This window comes from Balaenoptera acutorostrata, chromosome 1 (genome assembly GCF_949987535.1).
Source record: "Balaenoptera acutorostrata chromosome 1, mBalAcu1.1, whole genome shotgun sequence".
Classification (NCBI taxonomy): domain Eukaryota; kingdom Metazoa; phylum Chordata; class Mammalia; order Artiodactyla; family Balaenopteridae; genus Balaenoptera; species Balaenoptera acutorostrata.
Genome location: NC_080064.1, coordinates 17,721,716 through 17,743,565, shown reverse-complemented (window position 1 = coordinate 17,743,565; position 21,850 = coordinate 17,721,716). Strand labels below are relative to the sequence as shown.

Below are 21,850 nucleotides of genomic sequence, written 5' to 3'. Positions count from 1 at the left end.
CATTAGCTATTATCAAAACAACAGAAAATAACAAGTGTTGGTGAGGAACCCTGTGCATTGCTGGTGGGAATGTAAGCTGGTGCAGTCACTGTGGAAAACACTATGGCAGTTCCTCAAAAAATTAAACATAGAATTACCATAAATTCGTCTTCTGGGTGTACACCCAAAAGAAACAAAAGCAGGGGGGACTTCCTTGGTGGTCCAGTGGTAAAAGAATCCACCTTCCAATGCAGTGGACGTGGGTTCGATCCCTGGTCAGGGAACTAAGATCTCACATGCCGCGGGGCAACTAAGCCCGTGCGCCACAACTACTGAGCTCGCGTGCCTCAACGAGAGCCTGCACACTGCAACTACAGAGCCCACGTGCTCTGGAACCCATGCGCCACAACTAGAGAGAGAAAACCTGCATGCCACAACTAGAGAGAAGCCTGCGCGCTGTAATGAAGAGCCCTCGTGCCGCAACTAAGACCCAAAAAATACATAAATAAAAGTAAAAATAAATAAATAAATAAATATTTATTTTTTTATAGGGACACAGAGATTTGCACACCCACATTCATAGCAGCCCAAAGGTGGAAACACGAATGTCCATCAGTGGATGAACTGATAAACAAAATGTGTATATCCATACAATGGGATATTATTCAGTCTTAAAAATGAATGAAATTCTGACACTTGCAACGACATGGAGGAACGCTGAGGACGTTATGCAAAGTGAAATAAACCAGACACAAAAGGACAATTCCTGTATGCTTCCACTTATTTGAGGTACTTAAGTCAGATTCCTAGAGACAGAAAGTAGAGTGGTACTTGCCAGGGGCCAGGGGAAGGGGGGCATGGGAGTTAGAGTTTAATGGATACAGAGTTTCAGTCTGGGAAGATGAAAGAGTTCTAGAGATGGATGGTGGTGATGGTCATATAACAACGTGAATGTACTTAATGCCACTGAACTGTAGGCTTAAAAATGGTTAAGATGGTAAATTTTATGTTAAGCGTATTTTATCACAATTTTTTTTTTAAAAAAAAAGAAAGAGGGCTTCCCTGGTGGCGCAGTGGTGAAGAATCTGCCTGCCAATGCAGGGGACACGGGTTCAAGCCCTGGTCTGGGAAGATCCCACATGCTGCAGAGCAACTAAGCTTGTGCACCACAATCACTGAGCCTGTGCTCTAGAGGCCGTGAGCCACAACTACTGAGCCCGTGTGCCACAACTACTGAAGCCTGCGCGCCTAGAGCCTGTGCTCCGCAACAAGAGAAGCCACTGCAATGAGAAGCCCGCGCACCACAATGAAGAGTAGCCCCCGCTCGCCGCAACTAGAGAAAGCCCATGCGCAGCAATGAAGACCCAACACAGCCAAAAATAAATAAATAAAAATAAATAAATCTATTAAAAAAAAAAAAAAAAAAGAAAGAAATACACCAGAAATACTCCCTGCCCCCAAGCACCTCACATCCTCATAGACAAGGTGTGGAGGGTGACACACCAAAGGGAGTGGGCATGTAGGGTATGGCAAAACTTTCTGTAGGCTGAAGCAGGACCCTCTTTCAGGGATGGGAGGGACGAGCCCCAGCAGAAGCTGGGAAGTGTAAGCAATGTTCAGCAAGCCCAGTTTGGACACAGAAGAGTCATACTGAAGACACAGTGTTGTGAAATGATCCGAAAGTCGAGAGGCCTGGGTTCTGGGCCTGGGTCAGTCTCTAAATGGCTGTGTGACCTTGGGCAAATTGCTGCTCCTCTCTGGGCCCCAGCTTCCTCAGCTGCAGAATGCTGATCAGCCAGGAGCAGTCACTGTTGGGCTGAGTTCAGTGGACTCCGGAGGGTTCTGAGGAGGGGCTGGTGGCCAAGGGCGGGGGAGGGGGGGGACAGGCTCTGGGTCCCTGTCCTGGCTCCACCAGAGATGTAGTGCCTTGATCTTCTCTCTTGGGCCTCTATGTGTATTGTCCTTGAACTAGAGATGCTACTGCTTAAGCAGGGGATCGGGGAGGGGAGGAAGGAGGTAAAGACCATGCCTCACGGGGCTCTGAGAAACTGTGGGGTCCTGAGCTGTCCCGCAAGCGCAAGAGTCGGGACTGTGGGCATCTCAAGTCTTTCCTGCCTGACGAAAGCCCCTCGGTCTGACTTCGTCTTGGCCAGTTATATGTGCCAGTCCTCAGTGCCCTTATCTGTAAGAGGGGCTCAGAAAGGCCCCACTTCAGTGAGGCTTGAGAGGATGAAAGGAGATGCCTACAAAGTGCTTAGCTTGGGCCTGGCACAGAAGGCACCCGAGGAACAGGACTGGTATGATGCTGAACTGGCAGCCTCTTCCCAGCCCACCCGTACCTGCCTCTAGGGACCCCTGGGGAAGCAGTCCAGGGCGTGCCAGCCTCACCTGGAAGCCTGCGTGCCTCCTGCACCCCCCACCCCAAGAAGGACCCCCACGCTGCACCCCACTCTGCAGCCGGGGCTCTGGGCAGCACTGAGTCACATCTGGGGTTAAAGTCATTGTCACAATTAATGGAGCACCCAAGAGCCAGCCAGCTGCTCGCTGTCTGTTTCCTGCCAGGGACCCGGATAAATTAATCAGCTCAATCTGAGTCTGCTCCAGCCGCTCTACCAGTGCCAATGGCCTGGCTTAGCCCAGGGGCTGCTGCAGACACCCAGAGGGGCATAAGTTCCTGGAGGGTGGGAAAGGGCGGAATCAGCCCTGTTCTCCACCTGGGGCACTCCCACCCCAGCCACCTCTCCACCCACTGGCACACTCCTCCCCCAACCCCCGCCACAGCTCTGGAACTCTGTCCCCTTCCCGGAACAGAATGCAGCAAACCAGCTGTGCATCCCTGGGTATATCACATTCCCTCTCTGAGCTTTGGGCTTCTCATAGGTCAAAGCGGGTAGCTAATGCCTGCCCCTTTCATCTACTTCATCAAGCGAGACAATAAAGAGGAAAGTTCACGAATGGCTGTTAATTCACCAGGTAAGGTGGAGCAGTACCCAGTATGTGGAAGGAGGAGTCCAAAGAGAGGGGTGCAGCCTGGTAAAAAGCATGAGTTCTGGGGCCAGACTCCCCTGACCTTAGCAGAGATGCTTAAGCTCTCAGAGCGTCTGGTTTCTCGCCAGTACGATTGTCCATTTCCTGCATCATCTCACGGATGAAAACTGCTTGGAGCAGATTCTGTGATCATCCCTGTGTTATAAACAAGGAGGTGGAGGCGAGGTAAAGCGACTGGTCTGAGTCACACTGATTAGAGGTGGCAGAGCACCAGCTCATTCAGACCCAGCACCGCTGGCTTTACGCCTTGTGGCATGCCGGACAATCTGATAACTTTGTGATGCTGGAGACAGCCCTGGATGACCCTGGTACCCAGGGTGCTTAACAGACTCCAGAATCAGAAGGGTGGATGGAACCTCAAGGACCATCTCTCTCCACCCAGCTGACACTTATTAAACAAAGGATTCCCAGGCCCCTCCCCAGACCCACTGGATGTTGGCATCTGTGTGTTTCACCCGCCAGCCTGGCACAGGTTCAAGATCTAGAGTTTGGAAACCTTCTTTCCTCTCTGGGCAAGCCCAATCTCCAGGCCCCATAATGATGGGAGGTGGTCCCTGGCTCAGTAGATAATGCAGCATTGGTTCCCACCCCTTCACAAGGTGGCACAAGGGACTCAACACGGGCTCCAGGCCCAGAGAGATCTGCGTTTGCATCCATCACTTGGAACCTGTCTGACGGTGGCAAGTTTTTTCTCATTGCTCTGAGCCTCAGCTTCCTCATCTGTGAAATGGGGTGGCTGCACCCACTTGCAGGATTGGTAGTGGGGATGAAATGAGATAATGTCCATGAACTGTTAAGAGCTATGTGAAGATAAGTTATTTGTTCTAACTCCTAAACGAAATGAGGTAACTCTGAGCCACTCTTTTCTTTTTTTTGGCTGTGACACACAGCTTGCGGGATCTTAGTTCCCCGACCAGGTATTGAACCTGTGCCCTCAGCAGTGAAAGTGCGGAGTCCTAACCACTGGACCGCCAGGGAATTCCCTGAGCCACTCTTTACAGCACCCAGCAAACAAAAGAACCTTAGATCACCAACGTGATCGACCAAAACCCTAGTCTGGCCATATTCCTCACCCCCCGCTTAAAACCTTTCCAACTTCTTGTTACCCTAAAAAACAAGTCCTAAGCTCTGAGTGGGACAGAGGGACAGAGACACCCAGAGCCAACCCGGGGAGCCAGGCCCATTCCTTCCTAGCTGCTGGGTCTCAGGGGAGATGCTGACCCAGCCCACCTGCTCACGGGTCAGCCCCTGCCACTGGCAGAGCCGGTTGACCGTGCCAAAGCCCTTTCACACCCACGCTCACCCCGGGAGACAGCCACGTGGGACACACAAAAGAGTGCTTCACAGGGAGAGACTGAGGCCCTGGGGGGTAAAGGGACATCCCAGGACCCAGCCTTTGTCCTCAGGCAGGGCTGACCTTCTCAGGCAGAGAAGGGGGTCCTCCGGGCTCTCGGGGCCCCTGGCCTGCCCCTCCAGCTCCCTGAAGCCTGGTGCACCGGGGCTGATGACAGCAGACTCAGCTTACTGATACCTGGGGACGAGACCCCCAGAGAGAGAGGGGTTGGGCTCGTCCTGACCCCAGTCACAGGCCACAGAGAGCCCAGAGGACAATCTTACCCCAAAGTAAAGAAATATTCAAATACCAGCTCAGTATCATCATCATCATCATCATCATCATCATCATCATCATCATCATCAACATCATCATCAATATATTATTATCCCTCTGTCTCCAGAGGCATGGGGGCTGCCAAAGTGTTCATGAAAGAAGTCTTGGGTGTATGATGCGTTTGTGTCTATGGTGGGGATGCGTGTGCTTGTGTGTGTGCGTTTCTGAGCACGTTTGCAGGAGGAAATTTATTGAGATGTAACCATACTACACACTAATAACAATGATAATACGTTTAATGAGGGCGCACCGTGTGCCAGGCACAGTGCCAAGACCATGGAGGCCAGATGGGCCTGGGACACAGACATAAGCATCCCACATCCAAGCCTCAGACTTGGAGAATCGGGAGGCGGCACTAGGGTTGGTTCTGGAATCCCAAAGGTCTGCATGCACTAAATTTAAGAAATCAGCAGCTCTGTCTCTGACTGCTGTGTGTCCTTGGGTAAGTCCCTTCACCTCTCTGGGCCTCTACTTCCTTTTGATCTGTCTGATGATAAGACTGTGAGTCACAGCCTCTCCCTGCTCACAGAGGGACAACACTGGCCCCACTGCCCATCACTTACCCCGTGAGCGGGATACGTGAGCCAGCCCCAGTCCCCATGGATGGTCGACGTGTCCAGCAAATTCACTGCAGAACAGGAAACAAGAGCACATCAGACCCCTGGGCCCCCCTTCCCCAGTCCCATAGGACCAGCCCAGCCTGGCCACACTGGTCTGCTCTCAGCCCAAACACGCCAGCTCCAGTCTCTGGGTCCTTTCTCACTTCCCCATCCTTCAAGGCTCAGTTCAAGTTCTTTCTCTTCCTTGAAGCCTTCTTCCACCATCACCGCCAAAACATAACCTTCTCACCTCCCAGAATACAAGCTGCCCCAAGTGCCAGGCTACCATGGTTGGTGGTGCAGTGGGGCGGCTGAGAGCTGGGCTCAGTGGTCCAGGAGTCCTGGGTCAGAATCCCAGCTCTGTCAGTCAGAAGCTGTGTGTCCCTCAGCAAGTTTCCTCCCTTCCCCGAGCCCCCGTTTCCTCCCCTAAAATGGGGTGACAGTGATGCCTGCCTTACAGGGGCTTGTGAAGATGACCTGGGCCACTCATGGGACATGATGGCATTCAAAAGCACCCACCGACATTCATGCTGTGAGGTCAAACCTCCCCCCAGAGGACTGGCCCCAGCTTTCCCATCACCAGTGTCTCCCAGTGGGTGCCTCGCACCAACAGGTCCTCTGTGCACATGGGACGTGGAGGGTTTTGGAGGAGGAAGAGCTGCCTTGTAGGGAGCACCTGCTATGTGCTGGGCTCTGCTAGGGGAGCTTGAGATGCCTCATCTGTGGCCCGCACAACAAGGCTGAAAGGTGTTCATTCTTATCTCCATTTTCCAGATGAAAACACTGAGCCTCAGTGAAGATCAGGAACATGCCTGGAGCCCCACAGGTGTAGCTGCAGGGCTGGCATCCAGAGCACCACAGACAAGGCCACCAGCCCTGGTAGCTTGAGCCCAAGGAGCAGAACCTCTGGGCTGTCACTGTGGTGGGAAGGAGCGCTGGCCTGAAAGCCAAGTTTACTCTAAGCCAGATCCTCAAAGGGGACCCTGCAAAGTACCAACAACAGGGTGGAGAAAAGAGCCTGCCTTAGGAATCAGACATCACTGGGCTCATATCTCAATACAGCTACTTGGTAGCAGGTGACCTGCACTTAACCGAACCTCAATTTCCTCATCTGTAAAATGGGGATAATAATACGTAAGGGTGGGCGAGGGTAAACTGTAAAGTCTGGAGTCAATGCCTTACTAAAGCTGGTTCCTATTCCCTAAGTCCTGGCCCTCCTGCCTCTCTCTTGGGACCTAGGAGCCACCCACTCACTTTAAGGTGATAAAGATGCACTAAACTGTGAAGAGCAGGGCTTGAATCTCAGCACTGTCTCTAACTGCTGTGTGTCCTTGGGTAAGTCCCTTCACCTCTCTGGGCCCCTGCTTCCTTTGATCTAGCCGATGAAAGGGCTTTGGGCTCCAAGGCCCACAGCTTTCATTTCACTTTCTCTTCTATGTACCCCCTCTCCCAGCCAGCAACCAGGGGCTTCCAAACAACCCAATCTGCGGACTCCGGCAGGTCACAGAGGGTTCAAACGGGGCCCTCCTGGAACTTTCCCGAAGAGAAGCTGGGCGTCCTTCTGCCTGAGATTTGCATAGCTCTGCGCCCGCCCCTCAAAGATGGAGACAAGTGTCCTCAGGAAATGTTAGAGTGAAGATGCTCTTATTTGCTGATTTTCTTCCTCTTCCTCCTCTCACCCTCCCCACCCATTGTCAGGGGCCCCAGAGGCTGGCTGGAGAGAGGACTTGCCGAACCAGGAAGGGGCCTCTGAGGTCCTCCCCGGGGTCCCCAGGGGCCAGGTGGGATCAGGGGATGGAGCGAATGTCCGCAGAGGGATCTCCCTTCCCCGAGCCCAGCCGGCCCCATGCCAGGGGCACAGGCAGAGAAGCCTTCCCGCCTACCTCCCTCCCTCCCTCCCTCTTAGGCAATGGAGAGAAAACTGGGTCAGGCGAGCTCTCTCCTCCTGCTGGCTGGGGGGAGGGGGAGGGGGCCGCACTGCAGTTTCCCCCAGACCAGCAGGGCCCAGTTTGGGGAGAGGGTGGGGAAAGGGGACGTGTGGGTTCCCCCGCCCCAACCCACATCCCAGATGGGGTCTCAGCCCTTCGCCAGCATCACCCGGATACAGCTCAGACCTGCCCCTACCCAGGGGCAATGAATGTCCCTCGCTGGGACTTCTCCCCCTTAACACCCTGACTCTAGAGGCAACTGCCTGCAGACCCCACTTTCTAGACCCTTCCCTCCCCTCTGGAAATCCCCAACCACACCTGCAGCTGCTTCTTGATCAGTCAGCCAGGGGGCTCAGATAATCCAAAAATAAGTCAAAAGTCGATTCTATTGGATTCAGGAAGAGTTATAGGATTCCAGGGCAGCTTGCTCCAATTCCCTCCAGACCCTTCTCCGTCTATCCCCTCCCCTCCTCCCTCTCTGTCCCCTTCTTCCCTACCTCATGTCCCCTTCTGTGGGGGGAACACAGAGTGTCTCTCATGGGAAGCTCCAGGCCCACAGGAGGGCTCAGCAGGGCTGGATAGAATCCCAGCGTTAAGCCCATCCAGCTTGGGCCTGAATCCCCTTGGAGATGCCAACCCTCTGCTCACCTGGGCTGGGCTCTCTCCTGCCTCTTGCACGGCTGGACTGCAGGTCTGTGTGACATCTGTGAAGTCAATGACCCTCTCTGGGCCTGTCTCCCCACTTGTAAGTGGGAGGATTGGACCCATGGTCTCTTAGGGCCTTCAGTGAAGCAACCACTTAACCCCGCTGTGCCTCGGTTTCCTCATCAGCAAGATGTCTGTAGGCATCCTTCCTGGGCCTACTTGCCAGGCTGTTCTGGGGGATCAAACGGGTCCCTCTCCTGCTCTGAGAAGCACAGATAATTCCTAAGCCTCTCCTGTTCGACTGTGGAAGGCATTATGCGATTTCTTTTTTTCCTCCAGCACTGTCACCTTCCCCCATTCCATTTCGCTGAGACTAATACCTAAATTGATTTACATTCCCTGAGGACGCAGCGCATGATGGTGAGGCTGGAGAGTTCGGGGTGGCCAGGGGATGTCAGCCAAGATGTGAATGCCTCGGAGATCACCCCCGAAGTGGTGGATAATCCACACCACAGAGTGATAAGGCTTCGAGTCTGGTGGGGCTCAGGGGCATCTCTGCAGGTGTAGGACCGTCCCCAGCACTGTGAGGGACCTGGCATATGGGCACTTGGGCAGCCTGGGGCACTGTCACCTTTGCAGGACCCCAGCTGGGAAAAGAGCCCCCTCCCTGAGTTCCAACAGTCTCCCTGGCCGATCCTGGCTCTGCACCAGCCCAGCGACTCCTGGCTGTTCTACGTGGAACCCATGCCCCAGGTCTCCACCCAGGACTGTCAGACCTGCGTGGGTAACCCATGTCCAGCCATGGGTACCCTGCTGTGTTGATCAGATAGGTATGGGCTGGCCCTTGGACAACGTCTCCCTCCTTCTCACCCTTGACAGATGTCCCCCCTTCCTCTCTTTGAGACCTTGCCTCTTCCCCAACTGTCGCCCCTCCCTGGACACATCCTCTCTCCCAGGCTAATGGTCTGTCCTCTGCTAGGGAGCCTGGTCAAAGTCCCCTCCCCAGGGGCTCTGGGGTTTGCCAGCCTGGGATTCTGGAGGGTGCTGGCTCCTCGCCGGAGAAGAGAGTTGAAGCAAGGAGCTGGGGATGCACCACCCAATGCCCAGAGCCTTGATGTGGGCCCTTCAGAATCCTGCTGGGTGAAGAAACTGTCCCCTTCTCCCCATCCAGCCCTGGGAAAACTGTGTCCTCAGGCCACAGCTCCAAGCGCTCCCAGGCCCCTTGCACACTCTTCCCCTCAGCTCCCTTGCTAGGGTCCCTGCTCCCTGTGTGGCCCCCGTTTCATTGGAGATTATGAGTTTATCTATGTCTGTGTGCGTTTATTCTGTGCACATGCATTTCTGTGGACACGAATGCAAGTTTGAGGGTCTTTTTATATGTGTGATGTCTGCCCACGGATGTGCATATTTTCATGTGCATGAATCTTTACATGTATATGTGTGCACACGTGTACTGGCCGCATTTCCGTGCATCTGACTATGGCGTGGGGAGGGGGCTGTCCATGCACATGAGTCTCTACAGGCCTGGGTCTATGTGTGTGAATCCTAACACGTGTTTGTTTGTGCATGTTTGGTTGTGGGTACGACTGCATCTCTGTGAGCCGTTCGTGTGTGAGGGGTGGATCTGTGGTATATCTGAGCGTGGATGAGGAACACTGGCTCTGGAGCTTCCTGGAACCTGGAAGTTCATCCTGCCAGGGTGAGAACGCAGCTCTGGACCCAGGATGTCAGTCCCAGGATCCTGCACAGAGCACCAGGTCTAGTCTCCTCCTGGCAGAGATGCAAAAGCAGAGGAGGTCCAGGGCAGGGGCTGGGGTGAGGAGCAGAACCCAGGGTGGCATCCTGAGCTGGACCTGGGGGGTCCAGTGGGGCTAAGATGTATGTGTGTGTGTGCACACGCGTGCACGCTCGCACGTAGGTGTGTGGAGACCCCGACCCTTTTGGTTCCAACTGCTCAGCCCTCACCCCCACCCTGTGTCCCCTGAGTGACCGGACTGCCCCAGCCTTGACTCCGGACAAGACCCAGCTCTCCAGGGCCTTTCCTGCCTCAGTCCGTCTGCAGCCCTCACTGGCTCCTTCTCCCCAGTGCCCACCAAAGCTGCCTCCCCTCCGGCTGTCACTCCCTGGCTGCTGTCCCTCCTTCTCCCCCAGTCCTCAACCCTCCAGCCCGGCCCACTTCCAAGACCCTCATTCGCTGCCCCTCATTCCCATCTTCCCCCAAACCCAGTCCTGTTCTCTGGTCCTCGTTTCCCAGTTCCTGGTCCCCATCTCTCCACGCTGTCCGCAGCCCCTTTTCCTTCAGCTCTCTGAACCTCACCCTGCATCCTTGTGTCCCTCTGTCACTCTGCTCTCTGTCCTCTGTCCCCACCCCTGTCCTCTGCCCTGTCTCCTCTCTGCCCTGTACCTCTTCTCCTGTCTTCCGTCTCCCCGCCCTGTCTCCTCATCCCCAGTGTCCGAGCCTCAGTTCCCTGTCCCCGGCTCCGAATCCCTCAGTCCTGTCCTCCTGTCCCTGACCCCGTGTCTCTGTCCCTCATCCTCAAGCCCTCCGGTCCCTCTCCCTCAGTCCTGTCCCCATCGCCATCGCTCTATCCCCTGACCCCAGGTCTCTCCCGCGGTGCCACGCCTGCCCCCCCAGACCCAGGGATCCCAGCTCCTTTGGCATTCGGGGTCGAGGGAAAGGAAGTTGAGACTCGCTCTGGCTGCGCGCGCCGCGCCCCCAGGCCCCTCACCACCCCCCCGCCCCGCCCCGCCCCGCCCCGCCGCGCCGCCACCGCGGCTGCTCACCTTCGCCGCGCGCCGCGGACACGCAGGTGGCTGCCGCCGCCGCGGCCGTGACGACCCAGAGCGCCGGGGGCAGGCGGCCCCGAGCGGGGGCCATGGCCGGGCCGGGCTGGCGGGGACGCCGCGCACCCTGGGCTCGGCCGCGGCGGCCCGCGCGTCGGCGCGCTCCCTGCTCACCCGCACACCCGGCTGCCGGGCGCACACACGGGCGCACACACCGGCGCACAAGCCGACTCGCAGCGCACACGCGGGCACCCGCGCCCGCCGCCGCCGCCGGCGCCCCGGGCGGGGGCCGGCCCGTCACGGCGCCGAGCCAATCAGCACCGAGGCGGGTGGGGGGGGGGACACGGAGCCCGCCGCGGACACCGACCCGCGGACACCGACCCGCGGACACCGCCGCCCGCCGCCCGTGCGCACGCTCGCCCTCGCCCGCCCCACGTCTGCACGTGGACTCAGCCGCCGCGCACCCAGCCACGGTTCGGACGCCACGCGACACCGGGACCCACGGACCCACCCGGGGAGGCCCCGCATGGACACACGCGGGCACACTCTCTCTTACACACGTGACCCTCAGGCACACGCGCCCCCTCAAAGTGCCTCGTGGGGTGATGCACACACACTAGTTCACGGACAGAGGCTCAGAGGCAAACTCAGAAGCACTTCTAGTTAAACATTCTCTCCCCTCCCCCATCCCAATGACTGGGCACCCCGAGTCTCGAGTCTCGAGTTTCGGGAGGCCTTAGAGTGCGGTGATCATGAGCTCAGGCTCAGGGACCAGGCAGACGTTTCAATGCTGGCCTTGGGCAAGTTTCTTAACCTCCCTGAGTCTCAACTTCCATGTCTGTAAAACAGGGACAAGAGTGTCTATGTCCTAGGGTGGTTTTGAGAATTATATTCAAGGACCCAGGTAAAGTGCCCGGCATACTGCCAGGCACACAGCCAGGTGGCCAGCTTGGATGATGGTGGTTACTATTCCTTGCTTTCCCCTCCCCTGACTTCATTCACTCCAATTCCGTTCCCAGGATTAGAGATCTCATCCTGGGAAGGCTGCAGGCTGTAGGCGGAGGATGGTGTCATGGGGCTCCCTCCTGAAGCCTGACCTACCAGCCTCCAGCCCGGTGAGCACCTGGTGGGCCAAGCTGTCCAGGAAGCAGATAAGAGATCTGCAGCTCCTGGGGACTGGCTGGCAAGTGTGTGCCCACTGGGGCAAGTCTCACCTCTGCTCTGCCTTCCAGCTGGTGCACACCACTGCTCAGCCCCCTCTGAATACACTTCCACTCCTGTGCTCACTGGGGAAGAGTTGGACCAACGGCTGGAGGTTACATGGGATGATAAAGGCCATTTGGGGAGTGTGTGCTGTGTACCAGACCCTGTTTTAGGCGCTTTATAAACTTGCGCTACTTTAAGCCTCACACAGCCCCGCAGGGGAGGTGCAGCTAAGGAAACTGAAGTGCAGAATGGCCATCATTTGCCTTAGATCACACAGCTGGTTAAATGCTAGAGAGGTGCTCAGATCCAGATCCGCTGGACTCCAAAACCCACTTCTTTCCTGTGCGTCTTTCTTTGTTACAGAAAGGGGAAGACGGCTCGTATTAGGAGCCCTTTTCTAACAGCTCAGACCAACTGCCTCAAAGATGTAGTAAGCCCCCTGTTAGCTGAAGCGTTCAAAGCGACACTAGCTAGAGACTGTTCAGGGATGCTGTGAAGGGGGCTGGGGTTCAGGGGAGCAGATTGGATTAGACCCGGAGAGGCAAACTCAAATGCCCATGTGAGACAGGCAGGCAGGCTAATGAAACTTGCCAAGGGAAGTGTTCCCAGCTCCAGTCAACATTGCCCTGGGGGTATGAGCCCAATTTTCTGCGTTTTCAAGAGAAGCTGTATATCTGGAATTTTTATGCGGTGTCTCCTAGTATTTAAAGTTGGCAGCTAATGGAAACATTTTAATAACAAGTGTGTGCAAACCTGTGGAGAGGTGGCCACAGCTCTCAGGACTGCAGACCTTCCTTCTTGGCTTCTTTTAGACAGAAGAGTCCCTGGCTGGCACCTCACTCCTGGGCCACTGGGGCAGTGGGCAAGGTAGGGCAGAAAGATGCAGACCGTGCAGGATGCAGTCACGGCACTCATGGGCATCCCACACCCCGGCCAGGGTTCCCAGAAATATTTGCTGGTGGAGGAAGCTTTGTTGGGGGCTGGGATTCTGCACCCCCAGGTTGAGGTGGAGCCAGCCAAACCTGGGTTTTGTCCATTTTGCAGGTGAGGAAGCTGGGGAATCCTTGAAGGACTCGGTGAGCGTGAGGGGTGGCTCTCTGTCAGGGGCCTGCTCCATATTCTGAATCCTCTTTGACAAAATAAGAAATTCATTTCACCAAACGTTCTGCGGGCCAAGAGCGGTTTGCTTTCAGTTGTCTCTCTGCACCTCTGATACTCCCAGGACACCCCAGCCCAGGTGCACCCTCTCCTGGGGTCTCTCCTCCCACACCTCTCCCTCTGCCTGTCCCGGGTTTCCAAGTAGCAAGTTGCCAGCCTGCCAACGGGGAGGAAGAAGCCATTAGCGCCCCAGCCCCGCCCCCCACCAGCTTCACTTCACTTCACTCACTGTGCACCTCCCAGGCTGGACTCTGCATCCCTCTCTCATGGAATCCCTGCAACTTGGGGCTTTCACCCCATTTTAAAGACAAGGAGAGTGAGGTTTGCGAGGGCTGACTGACGAAGTGGGAAAGTCTGTGAGGCGCACGAGCGGGATCCGTGATGGTTGTGGAATGTGTCTCCTCTCCGGACAGGGTTCTGAAAGCCCACGGCAGGGTCCCGGCTGGGTCCTGTTGCATCCTCCTGGCGCACAGTAGGTGCTCTGGGGACATTAGCTGAATGATCCAGCAAATCATGAGCAGATGGGCAGAAGCCCACACCCTGTTGACCCAGTGCTTGAGGCCGTCATTGCTGGAAGGCCGTTTCTGGGTTACAGGACACCTTGCTTTCTGGATTGCTGCACAGCTGCGCTAGCCGGATCTGCTACGAGAGCTTGACCTCAACTCTCCAGGGGGTGCATCTGAACAGCGCTCACCCCCTCCCATTGGCACACTGGCGCCTTGGGACCTTACTCTATGGAGCAAGGTGGAGGTGGGGTGGAAAGGGCTGGACTTGACCAAGCAGGAAGGCCTCTGAGCCAGTCCTTTCCCACCTGAGGGCCAGCTCCCTGACCCTTGTCTTTTCCTTCTGGGAGTTGGAAGGGGAGTTGCAGGAACGTCTGACAAGCCCATTACACTCTCCATTTCCTGGAATAAATACTCTCCCAAGAGTATTTCTTCTCACTGGACCTTTCTGAGCCTCAGTTTCTCCAACTATGTGAGAATAACGAGAATAATGCATAATGAGGATATGCCACCAATTCAGAGGATTGCTGTGAGCCTCATGTGAGTTCACAGGTGCAAACGTGCTTGGATACCTAGAAAGACAGCTGGGATTGGAAGGCGTTCTGTACTTTAAAGGAGGGGCCTGGAGCCGGGCTGTCCTGCATCCCGAGGGATGAGCTCTGCAGGGCGCCACTTCGGGCACAGGTAGAAGAGGTGTCTGGCGGGAGATGGGTGTGCGTGAGTGTGTGGGGTTGGGTTCAGTGGCCAGCGGTTAAACCCCGCTCATCCTTGAGCCACCCTAGCCCCTGCCCTGGATGTCTTATTGCCTCAAACTGTCCACTCAGGGCCTAGACTCCTTCAGAGAAACCCCACTCCGCTGCCCCTCCTCACCCTCCGCCTGGCTCACTCTGTGAGGGGACCGGAGGGGGTGGGCATTCCTCACATTTGCATAGAAACTTCTTCTTCTCCCCCAGGCCTGGACGAGCCATTGGAGATCTTAGCCGGCTTCCTAACATGAAACCCATGTTGCTTCCCTGCTTAGCGCCTCAGTTTTCCCATCTGTGACGTGCCTGCTGTACCCATTTTCCCGAGTTGCAATGGGCATGAAGGGAGCGTAGAGCTGACCCTCCACTGGGCTGGTGCTGGGGTTCCCAGGTCATAAGATAGTACCCTGCCTGTGATGTGCTCCCAGGCTGGAGGGGAGGAAGCCCCCCAGGAACTAGTGAGGAAGTAGCTTACATTACATAGGAGAGATTCGCCTGGACCACGGGGAAGGTGTTTAAACTTTGTACTTCTAGAGCCAGGGCAGGAGTGCCTAAGACAGCCCTGTCAGATAGAAATACAGCGTGCGCCACATATGTAACTTAATTTTTTTCTAGTAGCTATGTTAAAAAGTAAAAATAGGTGGAATTAAGTGTAATAATATATTTGTTGAGTGCAATTGCCTGGTATGTAATATTAATTTTGTTAATCAATTCAGTAATTCAACAGCTATGTATTGAGCCCCTCCTGCAGGGCTGTGCCAGATGCTGGGAATAAGATGGGGGGGCCCCCCCGGCACAGAGTTTCCGTCTAACGGGGAAGCAGATCATTAAATAGGCAATTACAAAATCCCCCTCCACATAAGGGAATATTTCAGGAACTGTAGGCACCAAAGCTTAAAATAAAATTTACAATTTAAAATATTTCAAAAAAAAAGTCCTCTTGAAGCAGAAAATACCGAATGTAATTCAGCCCTTTCTCAGGGGCTCAGAGTCATTGCTGTGAACACAGAATCATTGAATCTTCATGTGGAAAAGGATCTAGAGATGAGTTAATCAAGCCACTGCTTGTGGGACAGTAGGAGACAGAGGTGCCTTCAGGGCCACAGAGATGGGTGGACCTATTTTCCCTTGTTCACTAAATGAGCCCGGGCTTCTCTGCTTAATAGCATTTCTGTCTCTTCCCTCACTCTCAGGCTGTCAGCTGCCTCTGCTCTCTGCTGTAGAGCTCCCACCTCTGGCAGTTCCCAACTGCCCCCTAAATTGCTACTTCTAATCTATTGTGGACTTTAAAAAAATGAATGTTTATTAGCATTGCATGTAAAGTAAGAGTCAACGGGTTCTAAGTGAGGGACTTTCCCATGAGTAAAGAATATATGAGATTGGTGTCAATGGTTGTGGCTGTTCAGAGGTCACTTCCGCTTATTCCTGGCTGGTCTCTGGATGTTTGTTCTCAGGTTGGAGGGTAAATGAGGTGTTGTTATAAATACGTAAGAGGCTTATTAATGACCAGGCATGCACAGACTAATTGCTTCCTCCTGTTTGCATATAATCAATCACTTCCGCAGTTTGGAACCACTGGCCAGCAGCAGAATGGAGCGGAAAGATGACAAGATTGGGATGGGCCTCAAAGGTCTGGGCAGCTCCATCCTTCATGCTCAAGTCTTTCCTGTCCTGAAAAAACAGAACCAACCCTTCCTTTATCCCTCACCCCCCTTGCCCATCCCTCTCTCCTCCCCTTCCCAGCAAACTTCTTGAAGGAATCATCTGTCCTCACGGACTCTATTTTTTCCCTCTCTGTTCCTCTTTGTCCATTATCACCTCCACGGTCCCCCAAACACCCCCTGCCCAGATGCACACTCCGTGATTCTCTGTCCCACGCCTGGTCCTTGTCCGACACCACCATCCACCCAGTTGTATGTGTCAGGAACCTGAGCTTTATCCGCCTTCCTCCTTCTCCAGCAGCTGTGTACCCAGGACATCCCCAGGTCCTTTGATTTTACCACTCAAATGTATCTCGACTCCATCTTCCCCTCACTATGGCCAGCAGCCAGGCCTGAACCCCATCAGCTCCAACCGTGACAACTGCGGGGCCCACATCACTGGCCCCCATGCACACTCTCTAAGCCCCTTCAGTCGTGCACCACACTGCAGCCAGAAAGACTGGTCAGTGCAAAATATCATGGCCGGGCCCTGCCCCATGCCCTCCCCTCCCCTGATTAGAACCTTTCCAGAGCCTTCCACTACTCTCCCAGATAAAGACCCAAATCCTTACCATGCCTGCAAGGCCCTGTCCAGGTGGTCTGGACTCTGTCACCTCTCCAGGCACCACCTCCTCCCTGTCTGCACTTTCTCGAATGCGCGGTGGTGGTGTCCCCTCCCACGCACAGCCTTTGCCTCTGCAACTCTGCCTGTGGGACGGCCCCCGCCCCACCTCCAGTACCCCCTGATCGTCCTCAGGGAAGCCATTCCTGAGCCCTGGCCCAAGTCAGCTCGCTTGCAGAACCTCCACACCCTGGCTCAGTTAGGAAACTCACCTGTACCTTCCTGTGAGAGCAGGGACCACCTCTGCTCCTGCTGGACTCCAAATCCTCAATATCCCGTACGTGACCACCTCCATAAGGACTTTGGCCTTGGTCCTGGCACCTTTTGGGGGCCTGGCCCAGACCTGGAATGGGGGCTGGATTCTCTTTGCCACTACCTGCCTGTGTGACTCCAGGCAAATGACGTTACCTCTCTGGGGCGCTGCTCAGCGTGGGGGAGGCCTCCAGGGGCTCTCAACATCTAGGATGATGTGGCAGAGTATTCGCTATTCTTATTAATCTTAATAACAGCCCTTGAAATAAGTTCTATTATTATCTACACTTTATAAATGAGGAGAATCAGGTGGGGGTGGCGGGGACATTATTTGTCCACGATGCCCCAGCTACAAAGCGGCAGACCCAGGATTCAAACCCAGATCTGTGGTTCCAGAGCCCACGGGCTTCGTCTTGAGGCAGCTGGGACAGGGGAGAGCGGGGGTACTCAGATGAGTGGGAGGTCCAGACTCGCAGTTGGTTAGCAGCGAGGGAGAGCAGATGCCATACTGGGCAACAATTTGTGGGTTATCCCTGGGGGCGTGCTGGCCCTTCCCTGAGCTGTGTGTCTTTGGGAGGTCACTTCACCTCTCTGAGTGTCAGGTTCCGGTCTGAAAAATGGGACACCACCGCCTGCCCTTTAGGGGGTATGGTGATTAAAAGGGTGCCTGGCACACAGGAGGCCCTCATGCATCACAGCCCTTTACCCACTGTTCTCCGCCCGGCCCCAGGACCTTTCTCAGGGAGCAGGAGGGATCGGGCTGTGGCTCATTATCAGAAAGAGGAGCATTAATATCCCTGATATTAAAAAATAACCTTATCATCATTCTGCCTGTCGGGAGGAGATGAGCCCACATCAGCACTCTGACAGATGGGAGCAGCTCTCTGTGTTTGCGGGTGTTTGCGGGAGAGAGTCAGACAGAGAAGGCGGGAGAGAGACGCAGAGAGACACACACAGAGAGAGACCCTATGTGTGTGTGTGTGTGTGTAGGAGAATGAGAGTGCCTGGGTGACATGACTTGCTGGGGGTGGGTGTGAGTGTGGGGCTAGGGGTGGGTGGGTAGTGATGACATATCTCCAGAACAGGGAATAATAGCTTTAGGAGGGTGACTTGGTAATACCCAATATTGAATGTACTGAAATGCTAAGCAGCTCTAAAGATCTGTGTCTGATTTTCATTAAGGCCGCTGAGGCAGAGGGTGTGACGGGAGGGGCAGGGGCTCCCTCACTGCCTGGGAAGGTCTGATTACAGGAGCCCGAGCCAGGGTCGTGACCAGCACGGAGGCCACTCTCACCCGCACCACGGCTGCCACCTTCCCAGCTGCCACGACCACTGCCATCACCACAGTCACCGCAGCATGGGGAAGCCCTGGCCCTACGTTGCTTGGTCACCGAGCAGCCTCAGTCGCTGCTGCTCCAAACCGAAGGGTGTCCCCCAGCGCTGCACCAGGCCTCCTTCCTGGGCCCGTTTGCTCCTCTGTCATACGGGCAAGGAACCTGTTGCACTTTCATCCCATTCTCTCCACCCAATTTTCTGACGCCCAGAAGTGTTAGGATGGGGGGTGGGTGCTGTGCTGCATGCTGGAGGGTGGGTGCACACCAACGGCGCTGCGGGAACTGCTTGCCTGACAGTACAGAGAGACCTAGAACAGATCCTTTCATGGCCATGGTGGCAACACCGACAAGCTACTGAAGAGCCCAAAGGAGGGAGAGCTAAATAGGGCGGTAATGGTATGCCTGTGCGGAGGAGGAGGGGAGGCGTCACAGGCCCAGAGAAGGCAAATGATTTCCCCAAGGTCACACAGCCAGCAGCAAATCTGGGACCAGAACCCAATCTCCTGGCTCTTTGTCCAGTGCTATGGCCCTCACGGGAGGCCATGTCACCACAGAGCAGCCAGGACATGGAGAGGGGACCAGGCTGGGGGCTTGCTCACATGCCAGCCTCAGGGAGAGGTGGGGTGGATCTATGTCCTGCTTCCCAGTGGCAGGGGGAATGAGCAGCCAGAAGGGGTCGTCATCTATGAGGTGCCAGCTGGGGGCTGGATGCTTTGCAGTTCCCCTCTCCAGTCACCCCACACCAGGCTTGCAGGGGTATCATACCATTTACTTTAGGCTCCCTGGAGGCTCAGAGAGGGAGAGCAAGCTGTCCAAGGTCACCCAGCCAGGAAGTAGCCGAAATGAGATGTGAACCCAAGGATACCTGACGCTCAAACCAGTGTATGTCACTCTCAGCCAGACGACTCCCTGGGGCGGGGTTCTTGGGAAGGAGACAGAGTGTAACTCGGAAGCTGGAGACCCATCTGTGGCTGGGGTCACTTAGAAGGAGCTCCCAAGAGTCCAGTTTAGTTTGTAATTATCCCAGATGCAGATTTACTCCCTGGGATGTGACTGGAAGAGGGGGTAAGCGCCCAGGGCTGCCGGAGGCCCAGGCTGTTTGAATTCCGGCCAAGCTGTTCCCGGCCCTGGCCCAAGGTCATTTGTTCAGGGAAGAAAGACAGCTTCTCAGCCCTGTGCGCCCTGCCCTCCCTGCTCTGAGCTGGGAGCCGGGGGAGGCTGAAGGACAACGTTCCTGGTGAAGGCAGATTCCCCAGTGAGGGGCCGGCTGGGCGGGATGGCACTGTGGTGACAGGTCCATCAGGGCCTCTCCAGGGGGATATTTCCTGGGGCTGCTGGTGACAGGCCTGGGCTGTGGAGGGAGTGCTGATGAGGGGGAGGCAGGCTGGCCCCTCGCCTAGAGACAGCGATGGGCAGGGGCTCAGCCTCTCCGAGCGAGCCTCCTCCCCAGACGCCCAAGGCATCGCCCAGCCACCATCCCCGCTCTGGTTTGGGACCACCCAGTGAATCCATCCCCCTCTTTAACCCCATCACCTCCCTCTCTCCTTGCCACTCCTCCAATCCCGCTTCCACCCGCAGGCGCAGGCGGGGTAATCTTTCTAAAGCGCGACACTCCCCTGCTTACCACCTGCAGCCATCCCACTGTCCCAGGAGAAAGCCCTGTCTCCTTGGCCTGAGAAGCGAAGCCCTTTGTGGCCTGGCTTCTGCCCTTTGTGGTCACACCCTGCACGCTTCTCCTATCTGCACTGGGCCTTTGCACACCTTTGCCTCTGTCTCCTAACACCCACCCCTCGCCCTGCCACTTCCCCAAGGGGCCTAATTCTACTTCTCCAGTAGGTCTCAGCTTGGACATCGCCTCCTCCTTGAAGCCTTCTCTGAACTGAAGTCCAGAAGTCTGCGTTGGGTGCCCCCCTCCCAGTGTCCCTGGCACTTACCCCTTAATCATCCTAACAGCTCACTGGGGTAAATTCTCAAGGTGTGCAGGGTGTGCGCTAAGTGTTGTGTCCATGTTGCCTCATTCCATCCTGGCACCCACCAGAGTGTGGTAAATGCCCGTTTGTCTGTCTCATCCACCTTATGATTACCTTGAGTGCCTTATGATCACCCACTTTATAAAGGAGGAAATGGGGGCTCCAGGTGGGAATGATGTGCTCAAAGGTACCAGCAGGTAAGTGGCTGCTGTGAGCCAAGAATTCAAGGATCCTGATCACCTACATTCTATCTCACATCCTATCCTTGGTATCTCGGCTTCTGGGGGCTGGTCCCGAGCTCTAGCTGGAAGTAGCCCTGGTAAGTCAGACTGTAGCCAGGGCCGCCCCTCCCAGCAGCCCGGGGCCTCTGGGGCCCTGACAGATCCGAGCAGCCTCTAGCTGGTGGCAGGAAGGGGCCGCCCCTCCCAGTGCAGCCAGGAATTCACAGCCCACTCCTCGGACTCTCTCAGCTCCATTTCTGCAACCCCTCAGCTGACTCTGGAGTTCCTGACCTCACCCAGCTGTGACCTCCCGGCTTCCAGATCGGATCTCGTCTCCCGCTTGTCCCCGATCCCCATCTCCACATTCAGATCTGCCTCTGGCCCAGCCCACCTCCAGCCTGCTGGCTCTGTGCCAGCAGCTGGGGATCCCACCCAAGGCCCTGCCCCGCCCTCAGTCTGGGCTTTGGGCTTGTTCTGTCAGCCTGTTTCCCCCACCAGAGCTTTGAACCCCAACGTGGGAGCTCAGCGCTCTGACCAAACCTCCTCTCCCCACCACTGCCGAGGGGCTGGGGTGCTGGGGATGATGAACTCGTCTCCGAAGGAGGAAGCTAAAGATGTAAACGAGCCCGTGAAATCCTGGATGACAGCCGTGACCACTGTGGCCATTAAACACAGAGATTTAACGGCCCCCGAAATACACCTGGGGCACTTGTCAGCAGCGCCTGCTCATCACACGTGCACACGCGAGCCGTGCACACGTGTGCAAACGCGTGCACGCACACAGGCTCAGCGAGCAGCCCAGCAGGGTAGGATAGGGAACCCCGGCAGATGGTTTCAGCAGTGCCCTTGGCCTCAGGATGGGGAGGGTGGGTCCCAGGCATCTTTCCATAGTCTGCATCCCTCGCGGTCTCTTCCTCTTTCAGATAGCACTTTATATTTGCATAGCACTCACTCATCCCCTGCATCCTTCTGAAACGGCTTTCATGTGGGTCAGATGTGATCTAATATCCCCCCCTCCCCCCGCTTGTCCCACAGCACAGCCTCCGAATGCACAGCACAGTGCCTGGCACACAGCAGGCACCGGGAGATGTGCGTTGGCTGAATGCATTCAGTTGCTGCAGCCATCAGGGAGATTCCTAACCGAGACCCTCGCGCTTTGTCTGAGCCTCATTTGGTTGAGTTGAAAGCCCTGGATGGGGAGTCTGGGCTTTTGAGTTCTGACCTTGACACTAACTCCTGTGTGACCTTGGCTTCTTGTATGACCAAGGCGTCCTCCTTTTTGGTGTCAGTTTCCTTATCTGAAAAGTCCTTGTCCTGCCCTGGTCATCGGAGCATCCGTGATGGTTGTCTGAATCACGTGGTGAATACTGGCTGGCCTGGGGCCCCTGCAGCCTGGCCTCAGGGCCGAGGAGGCTCTGTGAGGGGTGTCTCCTCTGTTGACAATCATCTTTGTTCACGTAGTGCTAAGTACACCTCACGTAGTAGATAC

General features: G+C 55.7%; 1 protein-coding gene across 1 annotated transcript in view; it reads right to left on the bottom strand.

Annotated features, from left to right (window-relative positions):
* Nucleotides 1-10,748, bottom strand: part of EPHA8 (EPH receptor A8) — a 35,449-nt gene extending 24,701 nt beyond the window's left edge. Inside the window, exons 1-2 of the mRNA XM_057550867.1 lie at nt 10,653-10,748; nt 5,260-5,324 (exon numbers count right to left, since the gene is read on the bottom strand). Coding sequence (XP_057406850.1) covers nt 5,260-5,324; nt 10,653-10,746 — 159 coding nt within the window. The 5' untranslated portion in view covers nt 10,747-10,748. The remainder of the gene's footprint in view (nt 1-5,259; nt 5,325-10,652) is intronic.
* Nucleotides 10,749-21,850: the final 11,102 nt, after the last annotated feature.